This window comes from Zonotrichia leucophrys, chromosome 8, assembly GCF_028769735.1.
Source record: "Zonotrichia leucophrys gambelii isolate GWCS_2022_RI chromosome 8, RI_Zleu_2.0, whole genome shotgun sequence".
NCBI lineage: Eukaryota > Metazoa > Chordata > Aves > Passeriformes > Passerellidae > Zonotrichia > Zonotrichia leucophrys.
Genome location: NC_088178.1, coordinates 379,758 through 393,635, shown reverse-complemented (window position 1 = coordinate 393,635; position 13,878 = coordinate 379,758). Strand labels below are relative to the sequence as shown.

At 48.5% G+C, this 13,878-nt stretch overlaps 1 protein-coding gene across 2 annotated transcripts in view; it reads right to left on the bottom strand.

Annotated features, from left to right (window-relative positions):
• Positions 1-210: 210 nt before the first annotated feature.
• ATF6 (activating transcription factor 6) overlaps positions 211-13,878 on the bottom strand; it is a 71,279-nt gene continuing 57,611 nt past the window's right edge. For both annotated transcript variants that reach the window (XM_064719283.1, XM_064719282.1), the window contains exon 16: positions 211-2,226. In XM_064719283.1, coding sequence (XP_064575353.1) covers positions 2,018-2,226 — 209 coding nt within the window. In that variant the 3' untranslated portion in view covers positions 211-2,017. The remainder of the gene's footprint in view (positions 2,227-13,878) is intronic.

Here is a 13,878-nt window from a genome sequence, read left to right as displayed (position 1 = left end):
TCATGGCTCCTCTGGCAGGCTCTGGGTGAGCAGCTCGTGTAGGGTACCTGCTCTCCAGCAGCAGGAGGGGGACAGGGTGGATGTGCCACGGGCACTGCCAACACTGTGCCAGGCAGAGCCCACACTGCACAGCCCAAGAGATGGCAGACCAGGGCAGGTGTTCCAGTAGTTTGCCTAAGGAAAACAGTATTAACAAGCACAACAATGAAGTTACTTGTAATAAATAAAAGAAGGATTTTACTGCCTTCAGTAGTAGGGACACAGAGGACAGAATTACACAGCATGAGCGATGCTCTCCACCACCAGAGCCCAGGGCTGCTGACTGAGGATGTGGTGCTGCAGCAGCCCTTCCCAAGGTTGTGCCAGGCCCAGCCACCACCCCAGTCCCCTCCCCAGCTCCCTGGCAGCAAATGCCCCCAGAGCAGCCAGCAGCCCCTACCCACGGCTGCGGGGAGCCGCGTGCCTCTGGCTGGGGCACCGCTGGGGTTTTTATTTCTGACTGTTGTGAGCTGGCCCACAGTCAGGTGGGGCCAGGCCAGGAAAATGAACTGGTGTGAGCAGCACAGCCAAGCCCAGCTCCCTCCCAGCACTGCTGGGGACGTGGCAAAGGGCACAGCTTCCCCAAGGTGCTGCAAGGCACATACTGCACAGGGGTGTATTGCCCCTCATCCTCCTCCTCCTCACTGCCCCTGGAGCTGTCTTGCTGCAGGATCAACCTGTATTTCCTACCAGCCACACACATACATTAATAATAATTATAATAATTAATAATTAATAATTAATAACCCCATATGAGCCAGTTAGCACTCAAACCATGAAGGCAGCTGGCTGGCAAACTGAAGCTCATCATCCTCTTCGCAAAATGCACAGGGGAGAAAAAATAATGTAACAACATGCTGAAGTCATTATGCAATGCTGATGCTGTGCTGGCGGCTCGTCCCAGCTGAGCTCCAGCGTGCTGGAGCTCCTGGGCCCAGCTCTGGCCTGGGGCTCGGCTGACAGACAAGGAACAGTGAACAGAGCTCCATCTGCAATGGCAGCAGTGGGCTGGGGCCAATGGAAGCCTCCTGGCTGCCCAGCGAGTGGCTGGCTGTGCTGGTGAGGCAGACAGGGCTGAGTGTGTGTGACACATGTGTGGCTTCAGGAGAAGGTGCTGTGGCTCTGTCCCATGGAACTGAAGCATTCCCAGCTAGTGCTGCTCCAAGGGCAGTTGTTAGCTGTGAAAAGTATTAAATAGCACACACAAAAAACCCACGCAAACAAAAACCAGGAAGAAAAAAAACCAAAACTCAAAAAACCTAAACTTTACAAATGCATCTGCTGCATGAAATCACTTCCTTTGGGGCAAGCCTTCAGCTGTGCAGCCACGTGGGCCGGGGAAGGCAGCAGCAGGATTCTGGAGAGCCAGGCAGGTGGGGGTGGGCAGTGCCTCATCGGGCAGCCCAGCCCCGGGGCAGTGGGGCTGTTCTGCTTGTAGTGCTTTAGTGGTGAGTGAGGGGCCCCAGCACCCTCCTGAGGGGCTGGGCTGGGCTGCTCCACCACACTGCTGCATCCCAGGGCTTCCTGCTGAGGGAGGCTGCATGGCAGGATTTGGGAGGGAAGGATGAGCAGTGGGGCTCTCTGGTCAGGCCCAGCACCTGAAGCTGGCAGCTGGACTTCTCCTGCTGCCCAAGCACACTGCAGGGAGAGCGGCCCCATCCCAAGTGAGGGTGTCTGCTGCCTTGTCTCTGGCTCATCAGCCCATCTCCGGCAGCCTAACAGGGACAGAAATGAAAACCAACCCACAATTAAGGACGGTGCATAAGCAGCAGGGATGGCCCGTGTCCCCCACGGGCAGGGGGCCCCCAGGACTGTCCCTGGCGAGGAGCCAGCCGGGCTGCGCTATCCCCGGGCCATAGGTGAGGTCAGGCACGGCTAAGGGGGCTGTCCCTGCTGTGCCCCCGTGCCAGGAGCCCAGCACCCGCCAGGGAAGGGCTCAGGCTGGCGGCAGGAGCTGCTGCGTGCGCTGCCTCAGGAGCTACTGCAGGGATTTGACAATGGCCCTCAGGGCATGGGGCGTCTCTGGCACGGACGGGGACGAGCTGTAGAAGGTGTCGCTGTGATTTCTGCGCTGCTCTCGGAGGTATGGAGGGACAGATGAGCTTTTGATGTGGAGGATCCTGGTGTCCATCACTTCGCAGTCAATCTGCATCATCACCTCGTAGTCCTGCCCATTGATCACATTCTCTGCAAAAGTAAGGATAAAAAAAAAAAACAGGTCAGAGTTAGCCCTGCAAGCTAGGGATCCAACAGCACTAAAAGCAGAGCTTTCTGGACTCCTTTTGGTCTGGAGCAGGAGCTGCAGTGGGGGAACTCCCTTTCTGCAGCTGCACACATGGAGCTCCATCTCACACAGCAGAGACCCAGACTGCTCGTGACACCTCAAAGAGCCCAGACCACACTTAGCATGTGCAGTCACACCTAGAAATTAATGTCTTTTATTTCCCCTTCTTCATCTGCACATCATTACTGATGGAGTTTGCACTGTGTAACATTCATTACAGAACTGTTGTACTTGAGCCACTAAAGCATGGGAGTAATTGAAAATAAGATTTATTTAAGAAAGCTGAATGTTTCACTTTCTGTAACCCTCTTGACACTGGGGACCTTGAGAAATTTCTTCACCAGTTTATTAACAAAAACCCTAAAATGTGATCTCTCAAAAGAATTAACTGTGCCTCATTCCCATGCTGACCTGGCTGCTGTACTTGAGTGACGTGGTGGCACTGGGCAAGGCCACTCCCCTGACAGAGTCCTGGGCACAGGAAGACCTTGAGCAGCACACAGGACCCCAGCGTGGCCCCCAGCCCGGGACATCTGCTGCCACAGGAGCTGCTGGGCTTACAGGCTGTGCACATGGCTAGCATCTGCTGCCTGGATTTAAAGGTGGGAGACTATTCCCTGCACAGACAGTGTGCCCAGGAATGCAAGAGCTGAGATTGGATTTCCAGGCAAGACCAATCCTTTCAGAGCCAGAAGACTGCCATTGGCTGGGCTTCCTCTCTGTGCTCAGGAGGATGGAAGATCACCTAATGGAAAGCGTATGGACTGGAGGAATGCAATATACATTACTAATTTTTACTGTTTTCCTGGATTAACTCTGACTCTGGATGACAGCTGAGGACCGTGGCCGGACCCTGTTGCACCCCACACCACCTGCAGAAGCCATTAGATCAACCATGTCTGGTACAGTAATGAAAGGCAGGAGCAAACCCTGGCTAAGGGGGCTGAGAGCCTGCAAGGGAAATCAAAGCTTGCACCTGCAAGGAAAGAAATGGAAAAAGCTCTGTATGTGCCACCAAGAGACTGAGGCCAGGAGCAGCTGTGCAATCTCTGTGCCAGTGACCCAAAGCCCTGACGAGCACTGCACCCTTCCTGGATGCTGCACTGCTGATAAAGCCCTGCTATGACATAAGGGACCCTTTCAGAGGCCATTCCTCCAGGTCACCCCTTCTCTCTGCCTTTGGAGGTGCTCTAGGCTCCCAGCCACGGGCTCAGGACCAGTCAGCACAGGGAGCTGGGCTGCTGGTGCCACTCAGGAGAGGGGGCTGGAAAGGGGAGCAGAGGGGCACAAGGGGAAGCTGAAGGGCACAGAGCCTGGAGCCAGCAAATGGGCACAGATGGGCTCCCTGTGACACAGCAAGCAGGAAACAACTCCTCAGCTCTCATGCTGTAGTTGATGGAACCCCAGCTATGTGAGAAACAGTGCTCCAAAGCCACAAGTGGGTGAGGTGGGATGGGATGGTGGCCAGGGCCAGGAAAACATCCTGACAGTGCAGTGAGCTTCCCTGACTATTGGCAGCCAGCACAGAGGGCTATCATTAAGTTCTGGGCATTGCACAAGCCAGATGAGAACAGCAATCCCCAGGGCTGCCCAGGCAAGGCAGGGAGCTGTGCTGTGTGGGTGGCACTGGGGAACCAGCCCAGCCCATTCTGACCAGCTGGGATCCCCATCCCCCTGTGCTGACACAGCTCCCTCCCAACAAAGTGTGCCAAGATTAAGTAAGCCAGAGCTCTGCCACCCCATGGCATGAGGGGCTGTGTCTTCTGAGTCCACCACAGCAGCAAGAGCTGGGAGGAATCACTCCCATGACGAGCTCCTCTGGCCAGCAGGCACACAGAGGATGCACATCCTCCCCCCAGACATTCACAAATACACAAATCCTGCCCTCGGCCTGTGAGTTAGCCCAGGAGTTAAAGGCAGGTTTGAAGTCAGCACCTGATTCTTTCCCTTTTTGGGGTAAAAGCATTGAACTGCTGCAGAAAACCTCTGCAAAGGCTTCGATCTCACAGGGGTGAGGGCAGCAGTGGGAATGGCTCAATGCCCACTACAGGCATTTCCAGCAGCCTTTCTCTTTACCCTTAGCTCCAAACAGACACAGAAGAGGAGGTGGGATGTTCCTCAAAGACCACAGTTACTGCTTGGTGCTGCTGCCTGGCACCTGGCCCAGCCTCATTCTAAGGAGGGTTCTGAAAGCAGTGGCAGCCCCAGGACAGCCAGCACACCCCAGCCCAGGGAGGGCCGGTGCTCTGTGAATGCCCTTGTGATGGTCCCAGCAGAACAACAGGCAAATGTGACCCGAGTACAGCTGGCACAAGCCCCTGTTTGGGAAGACTAGCTCACTGTCATTGCAAAAAAACGATTCCACACGGCTCTATCCTGAGCTCGATGCCATTAAACTCCTTCATGATCTGGATGAGGAATAGACAGCATACTTAGAAGATTTCTGGAAGATGCTAAACTGGAGAGATTCCAACGACCTTGGAGTGGCTAGATTGGATGAGACTGCAATTTTGATAAAAGAGAGAAGCTGTCCAAAATTTTCAGAATGTATTTCAACCATAGCCAGAGCTGGAAAATGAGTAAAAATGGGGCCGGGCAGAAGTACTACAGAAAAACCTTGAGGACTGCAGAGGATCACTGTGGATAAGCCAGCAGAATGACAGGATTAGAAACAACAACAGCTCGACTGCAAGAGAAACATATTTAACTTTGACCAAGTTTCTAATGATAATGAAATACAAGCCCTGGATGAAAGTACCTTGGGGAGATGAGAAGATCTTCATGATGAAGAGTTTTTAAGGAAAGGCTGGAGGAGCAGCTGCCTGTCAAGCCCTTGGGTACCAGAGCTCTACAGACACTTGCATTCACTCCTGGAACCTGAACCTCTGTAAGCTGCAGGTTCCCACTCCTGACCAGATGTGGTCAGCACCTTCCTCAAACCCAGCACCTTGAGCTGTGGGTTCTCCACTGGACTCCATGGTCTGATCTGATTCCCAGAACAAGCAAACGATATTGCCTGGTGATTCCTGTGTCACATCATTCAAAACCAGCCTTGTCATGCTTTCTCTCCTTCCCCTCCCGCGCAGTACCAACACCTGGAGGGGCAGAGGGGCAGAGGGTGGGTTTCCAGAGGGCTGTGCCCAGCACTGCCAGTGTGTGTTACACAAGGGCAACGCTGACACACACTGATCTTCACTGTCCTCAATTGCCAATGACTGATGTTTGGTGGGTTATGTAAATGAAAACACATCTCTTGCAAAGGAGAGATAGATTAATAATAGATTAACAGAGAGACAGATCAATAAATAGATTTATTGCTCCTCTTTGAAGTACAGAACATACAGTTTTTCACACAGTGCAGACTCAGGCTAAAGAAGCTATCCTTGCTGGGCCGAGAGCCTGTGCTGCAGTTAATTCTTCGTTAACAGCTTTAAAAGCCATGCTTCAGATGACTGACTATTTCAAATTAATAGCAAAGGTAATTGTGCCAAGCATTGCAGCTCTGACTGCACTTTCCCAAAGAGCCTTACTGGCTCTTGCAGGCTGTACCAAACTCCCAGCACGAGCTTGGTCTGGGGAACAGAAACCTAATTCCCAGTGCTGCTCTCTCTCTAAAAATAATCACATTGCAAGATCCAACAGATGAAAGCTGAAGTCTGCAGTCCAAACCAAAACCAAATAGGGCTGAGGGCATTAACTACTGCTACAAATTACTGAGGATGATAGAAGATTGTCTTCATATTTGAAGCACTACATTTTAAAAACTGTAAAGGCCATAAAACCAAAACCCTCCTTCTTCCCTCAGCAGCACTGACATCCATCAATCAGCTGGCTGTTCAAATGTCTGTGGGATTGAGCACCTACTTCTATGGGAGATACTCTCTCAGAGAAAGGAAGAAGACAGGCAGAGAGCTTGAAAGGCAGGCAATGAAACTTTTGTTCTGCAATTAGTAAGAACAAATGGTGATCTCAGCTCTTTCCACAGAATTCAACTTTAAACACACCATCAGGCTGTTTGGCCCTATGGACACACCTGTCTGAAAGAAGATGTAATTCTAGATAATTTATCCTTTCCTATTTACATCTTCCCCAAAAAGCTTCGCTGCAGTAAATGTTCACTGTGAAAACTGGTGTCTGCAGAGAAACTGAAACAGAGCTCCCCTGAAAGGCCACCTGAGCTTGCTGGACTGTTTCAAACACCATGGAAAGGTTTTACAGCTTTCTGAAGGTGCACTCATGCCATATGTACATTTATAGTGCCTTATTCTACCAGAACTATAAATTTTACTTTGCTCTCGGCAATATCACAGTGTATTACAAAAAAAATACTCAGTGGCAGCAATACTCTATCATGCAGCGAGGTCCTCAGTCCTCAGGCCCTTTTCTAAGGCCCCCAGCTGCCCTTGAAGCAGATAACCATGTGCCAGTACCTACTGGCTGCTTTCTCAGTAGGCAACTTTAAATGGTCAGAACCTGCCTGGCTCTGTATCTGCTGTGCGCACTGAATACACATTTTAGGTGCTGTCAGCCACACAGATCTGGACTACATGTCCTTACTCCTGCTAGGTACAGGGAGGGCAATCACTCACCCCGTCCTTATTTAACTACCTGTCTTTGTCAGAAAGGAGAGAGAATCATCCCCTCCTTGTGTGGGGGGTGGGGAGCAGAAGGTGACTTTGCTATCCATGGAATCAGTTTAACTGATGTCAAAATAGGAGCCAGCGAATCGCCCCTGTATAAGGTGATCCAAACCCACCAACTCTATTATAAAGCCATCTTTGCTGAACAGCTCCTCACACTCTGTTCTTTCCACAATTCCTTCTGAAGAGGAAGTTTCCAGTCTGTGTCAGCATTAATCTACACTTGGAGCCCCTTCTGCAGCCCATCTCTCACAGCAGCAGAAACCAGGGCAGCTTTCAAAGAGCCACTAACGTGCTCCAGCACCTGGGAGCTTTGTGCGAGCTGCACCAAGCTGACAATGATGAAGTTTAGCTTTAGGAACGATTTAGCATCAAATAGTTTTGGTTGTTTTTATTGTAACCTACCCTGGCCCAATCCAGAGCTCATGTTTAGGGCTCAGAAAGCATGAGCCTCAGGAGCTGAAGGCACCAGCTGCACTCTGCTGCACTGGCCTGCTGAAGGGCTGCAGCTGTCCCCACACATAACTCACAGGGCTCTCTCTACATTGTCACTGCAGCAATCTTCCATCTCATCTCCGTTGAGAAGCCCTGACTGTCCTACCCAGCACATCTGGACAATGTTTCTATCTGAAGGGCTGGTATACACTACCAAATAAGTATATAAATGAAGCACTGTTACAGACTAAAAATACGCTCACTGCAAGAACGCAGCAGGATTGCTAAAACATTTACAGATTGGATTGTTGGACAGGATTGTTAGAGGCAAGGGAGAAAGTTACAGTGTGACCCAAATAACTTCCCTTTTTAAAAGCAAATTCTCACTTGGAACTACTTCCAAACAGAGCAGTTGCAGTGGTCTCACCTCTGTGAACTCAGCTGTCCTCAGTCCTGGGCACAGACTAAGTGAGATCCTGGCATTTCAGTCTCCAGGTCTCCTACCTCCTCTCCAGCTGTGAGCCAGACATCTCTAGGAGTACAGAAACACGGGATCCACACCATCAAACTCACCCTGACAAGCCATGAACTGACAGCAGGAGACAGGGTCTCTCTCTTCATGCCCTTAGCTTACAGCACTGTGTGGTTTCTGGAAGAGGCCAGCAGCTCCTGTCAGCAATGTGGTCAGAGGCCAATCTGGGCCAGCTGGTGCTTTCTAGTACCTGCTCTAGACTGGGAGGTCTCAAGGAAAGTTGGCTCCTCCCAGGGACTGTGTCCCACTGGATTGCCCACCTCCCTTTTCAATCTTTCATGCTGCATCACTTTCTCTAAGAGAAAGAACGTGAGCTACTGAGGAGATGGCCCAATGTGCACTCAGTGTGATTGCTGCTGTTTTGGAGAGGGAGCCAATGGTCACCTCAGGAAGAGAAGACCAAACTCATCAGTGTTGACCCTCGCAGGCACTTGATTTAAAATTCCCTCAGATGGAGTATTTCTAGGAAAAAGAGACATTTTTGACAGCTCTGGCTGTGTATATGTGTGTTGTTGGCAGGGTAGCATTGCTGCAGGATTGCCCTATTTAAAATCTTACCATCTGTGACAATGCTAATGACAAAAGGCAAAAACCCAAAGAAAAAACAAAGACAAGGGTAAGGAGTTCTGCTGCACAGAAAACTCTAGGGAATGAAGGAAAGAGGCTAGAGGAAGAGCAATGCTCTTAGTCAGAACCATCCCATGCCCACTTGGGAGGCACTAAAAGGATAAACAAACTTCCCACACAGCCTGCAAATCCAGACCTACCCACTTTACAAGACATTAAACTGCACACAGGAGAGTAGCCTAGAAAGGCATTCCAGTAAAGGCTTCTTTCAAGAACTAGGGCTGGAGGGCTTGTCCCAGGAGCAGGGCACTGCTCCCTCTGAGTGCAGCAGGGACTGGGAGCCATGGCATCTCCCCAGCACAGACCTGTGTATGACACTACTGGCAACAACCCCTTCACTTTTAGAGAGACACTAATCTGTGAGTGAGCCTTCCCTCTTGTCTCACAAAAGCTTGCTTCCTTTCAGCAGTCTCAAAGAACCATATTTTCCCAAGGTTTCTGAACACTCAGTATGTTGCTGTGTTGAAGGGAGCACCCTTATCCCCACTCACTCTCCCTCTGGGGCCAATGGAGCACTAAGGTAGGGCTTTCCTCTGCAGGAGCTGTGCTCTCTTCCCAACCTGCTGCATGTGCCAGGACACACTCAACTCTCACAGATTCTGCCAACTGGTGCAAAACTGAGACTTTGGTTGGAGTAATTTTTTAAAAGTTTGCCTTATTTGTCACCTGCCTGATATTTATACAGCCTCAGTGGTTAATACCAGCACAAGAACACTTTACTCCTCCCTTCAGCAGCGCTGATTTCCACTTGAAGTACTCCTTAACACCGTGGTCCTCCACAGGCACTAGAGACTCCCTGGCAAGCCTCCTCTCAGAAATATCTTTACTATTTCTTTTATGCCTCAGGCATGCTGTTGCTCAGTATCTTATTCTGGCTTAACTTCTTATGGCTTGACATTTAGTTTGCCAGAAATTATCCTCCTTTTTTTTCCTATTCTCTCATTTGGCTACAATGTCCATTGTTTAAAAGACATCTTTTTACTTCTATGGATTGACTTTAATGCTTTACTTAAGCCCATCATATTTTTTTAGTCTTCTTTTAAAGACTTTTGCAATGAGCTTTTAATCTTTAATCAATCTTCATTTGTCAGCATTTTAACCCCACTAGTTTTTCCTTTAATGCCTTGCCTTGCCTTTCCTTTCCTTTCCTTTCCTTTCCTTTCCTTTCCTTTCCTTTCCTTTCCTTTCCTTTCCTTTCCTTTCCTTTCCTTTCCTTTCCTTTCCTTTCCTTTCCTTTCCTTTCCTTTCCTTTCCTTTCCTTTCCTTCCTTCCTTCCCTTCCTCCTTCCCTTCCCTTCCCTTCCCTTCCCTTCCCTTCCCTTTCCTTCCCTTCCCTTCCCTTCCCTTCCCTTCCCTTCCCTTCCCTTCCCTTCCCTTCCCTTCCCTTCCCTTCCCTTCCCTTCCCTTCCCTTCCCTTCCCTTCCCTTCCCTTCCCTTCCCTTTTCCCATTTTATTTAGCCTCTACCTTTGAACTGTGGCATTTCAAGTTGCAGGCACTTACTGATAAAATTAATTTAACTACTGGACTTAATTTTTATTTTCAAGAGGGAATGTCATGTTTGCATTGACATGGACCTTGCCTATCACCCAGTATCACTTGTACCTGGTGTTAAAGTGTGTCACTGGTTTAAGACTGCAGGCCAGTGAGAGCCTGTATTCCCTTACAGTTGAAATGTCTTTATAGCTTGGACGGTATCCAAAGAGTGAGCCGAATTTTCCACCTGTCTAACTTGAGTACATAAAGTTACCTCATTTATTTAGATCCTGCAATCAGCTCTTGCTTGTAGAAGAGTATTTTTAACACCACCTTCTGTCTGTGTGGGGCGAGCACTCTCCTGCAGATGAACTTCTGTGCTCAGTGCCTGTGTCAGGCACCGATGGAAGCACTGCAGAGCCTGAGTGAAGGACAGACCCAGGATCTGAGGAGCAGGGAAAAGCCTCCCAGCCCTGCTGGCAGGAGTCTCCTTAGAGACTAACCCAAACATTCCAACAGGCACTCTCAGACTGTTTTCACCAGTCTCTAGGTTTACTCCAGTGATGTTCTCAAGACTGAACTCATAAATGTGAACCTCCTCTACCAGCTCCGTTTCAGCTTTTCATGTTTTTACAGGGTGAGCTCATTATGGGTAATTATGCTTCAGATCACTGCAGAAATAGAGAGTTACCAGAGTTGGCCCATGTATCACAAACATAAAACTGTTTGCCACCTATAATTTCACACCAAGAGGAATTATATAATCTTGAATTTACAACATATGAAGATATATTACAGCAGATTGGCTGGTCTGGAGGCTAGAATTACAACATGCTGCACATAGCAGGACATAGCCATGATGGCAACAGTAACCTCATAGATTGGGGTGAAAGTTCCCTCTTTTTGCTTTGCAGCATGTGCTCTCTGTGAGCCTTGGAAGAGCACACGCCCACACAGCAGCACCAGCACGCAGGGCTAACAAACATCCAGGAGACACACACATGCTCATTTCAAACCAACTCTGCAACTCCACCGTGCTGCCAGCCTATGGCAAGGGCTTCTTTTTAATTATACTCTGTGTGTTTTACAGAAGTGTATCATTCCTATGGAAAAAAAAATCTGCTGTAACAGCTCAACACTGGCATTGGAAATACTACACACCAAGTCCAATTGATTCATGACTAATTCTCTGCCCCCTAGGCAAACGGTGCATTCCCAGCACAATGCCATCTGCAGCAGTGCCCTGCTTGCACAGGGAGCACCAGGCATGCTGGGGCTTGGCCTGCTCTAGCAAAACCCATGAGAGACTCTTTCTGTATTCTTTAAGGGGCAAAAGGCACTGAAGATCCTCTGAAATAACCTTCCTGTTCTTTTGAATGCATAAAAATAGATTACTCATTTAGTAATTTAGGTAAACAACTCGTTATGAAAATTCATTAGGGAATAAGCCTTCATGATTTCATTTCTTGTTCGTTTCCTGTCTAAATAAATAAACATGAACTCAAGTGACACAGATTCCATTACTTTTGCCCACAGATTCTTGAATGATTTCTTTCTTACTTTTTAAAATAATTTAATCTCCTCCTTTCTGTCAAAGACAATGTATTAACAAACATGGCGGGGGAGAGCAAAGCCTTTCAAAGGTAACAGTTGAAAACTTTTATTTAGGATTTAATCTAGGCAATGATCAATTCTGATTCAAAGAAATGTAGGAAAGTTTGAGGAATATTTTGTTTTGACAAACTGCACTTCTACATGACTTTGAGAACAAAAACGCAAATAGCAGCATCTTACAAGATTATTAAAATGTGTTGTTAAAATTTCTTGTTAAACAATGTTCTGCCATCATTTCAATCCTGACCTCTGCAGCACAGCTTTACAAGCACGGGAGCAGAAGCACATCTCTGACATGGGCAAATCCTCCTAATTACAGAAGCACAGTAATGGTGCTGGCCTATGGCTGCACACAGGACCTGCAGGCTCTCCTCTGTCCCAGCCCAGGCTCAGGAATCAGCTGCTGCAGTGAGGTCTAATCACGCCTCTGACTCTTCCTTCCTCAGACTTCACCAAAATGACTTTTATTCCTCAACTGGCAGCTCAAGAAGCAAAAGAATGGTTACAAAATGACCAGAATGGCAGCACTGGACACATTCTTAGATGTATTTCCCTACATCCTGTTTAGAGAACTTGATAGACTCCGGGTGACTTTCCTGAAAAATCTTAGCAGTCACCCTTCTTTCATCTCACATCTAGGTTCCAATCCCACATACACAACATCCAGAGTCCTCTGGTCACACACTACAGCTTCTAAGGCTGTGCTGAGTTCTCAGCACCTTCTGTCAAATGCAGATAAAAAGCAGAACACTGAGGGAAGTATCTCTATATCTCATGCTTGTGCAGCCAAGAGATGTGTCCCCTGTACCTGGCAGAGTGGCATGAGCTTCCCAGCCTGGTGCCAAGGACAGCAGCTGCGAGAGGGAGCCATGGGCACCATGCCTTGGCTTTTAGGCACAGGGAGAACAATGAGGGACAACAGCAGGGACCATCACCTTCTGGAAACTGCTCTGGAGCCATCCAAAGCAAGAAAGAGGCTTCCCAAAATGCCAAGCAGTAACCTGCAGGGAAGGAGCTGCTCTTCGGTCAGATACTTGCTATTTTAGACCTTCTTCAATGACTGACTGCGAATTCTGTTTCTTGCTCTGAAAAAAGGAAACCCATCTTTTGTTTGCTTGACCCTGAAAGGCAGAGGAAGTTGAAGACTTTATTTATTCAACCCTAAGACATGGGAACTAACAGACCATTGTCACTTCCCAAAGAGCTTTTGTTTTTATTTTCCTCCTCAGCCTGTGTGGGTTCTGTTTGCCTTACAGATTTTTCATAGACAGTTTGCTACCAGCCTGGGACATCTGTGACTTGCTTGCACATGGCTGGCAGTTGAAAGGAGTTTTTTTTGTAGCTGCAATGCAAATAATTATGCTGCTTGATGGCAGAAATCACTCCAGTTTTGATCAAAAAGCCTTACCACTAGATTTGTTTTCCACCTTTTTAATTAGAACGTATATCATTTCAGAGCACTTTTGAAGTCTGTTACCTCAGTATGATGATGGATGGCAAGAAGGAAAGCTGATGAACTGCTCACGAATCAGAAATTGGCTAACACAACAGAGCACATGGACTCTGCTGAAGTTAGCACTCCGTTCCATTTCTGCCTTTGGGAGATTATTTTGCTGTTGGATTTCATGACAAAAAGCAACCCTTAGGAGAAGAGGGCTCCTTAAGAAGGTTAAGGAGGGTCAGGTTATTGAGGGTCACACAAACAGCTACCTCAAAGGCGGACTGAAGACAAGCCCCACTGGGCTTCATCAGACTAAGGATCTACCCAGAATATTTATAAAAAATTCAAAACTCTCTCTGTCATGGCTGCTAATTCCAAGAAAATGAGCCTTAGATTTCACCAGGGGCCTTCTCATCAGGTCTCTCACTTTTGTTTTCGCCTAGAGCGCAGACACCAATCCCCAGTTTAAAGAAAGTGAATGATGGAAAAACTTTCACATATAGGGAACTGTTTTGCACAGGGATCCCAAGAAGAAAAAAGGCCTTTTTAGTCTCTGTGTTGCTGCTAAGGAGAGTACACACCTGTACAGACACTTAGAGCTGCTCCTACCAAGAGCAAGTGCAAGCTGTGAGAGTCCCTCACCTAATCCCAGGGAGAACTGCATTCCTGCAAGGGGCTTCTTGGCCAGACACTGAAGTGGCTCTCTGGCCCTGCCTGTCCTCACTCGTGTGTGCTGCACAGAGCAGCAGTCCTGCTGGGCTGTGCTGGGCTGCAGAGCTGCAGGCAGGCTGCA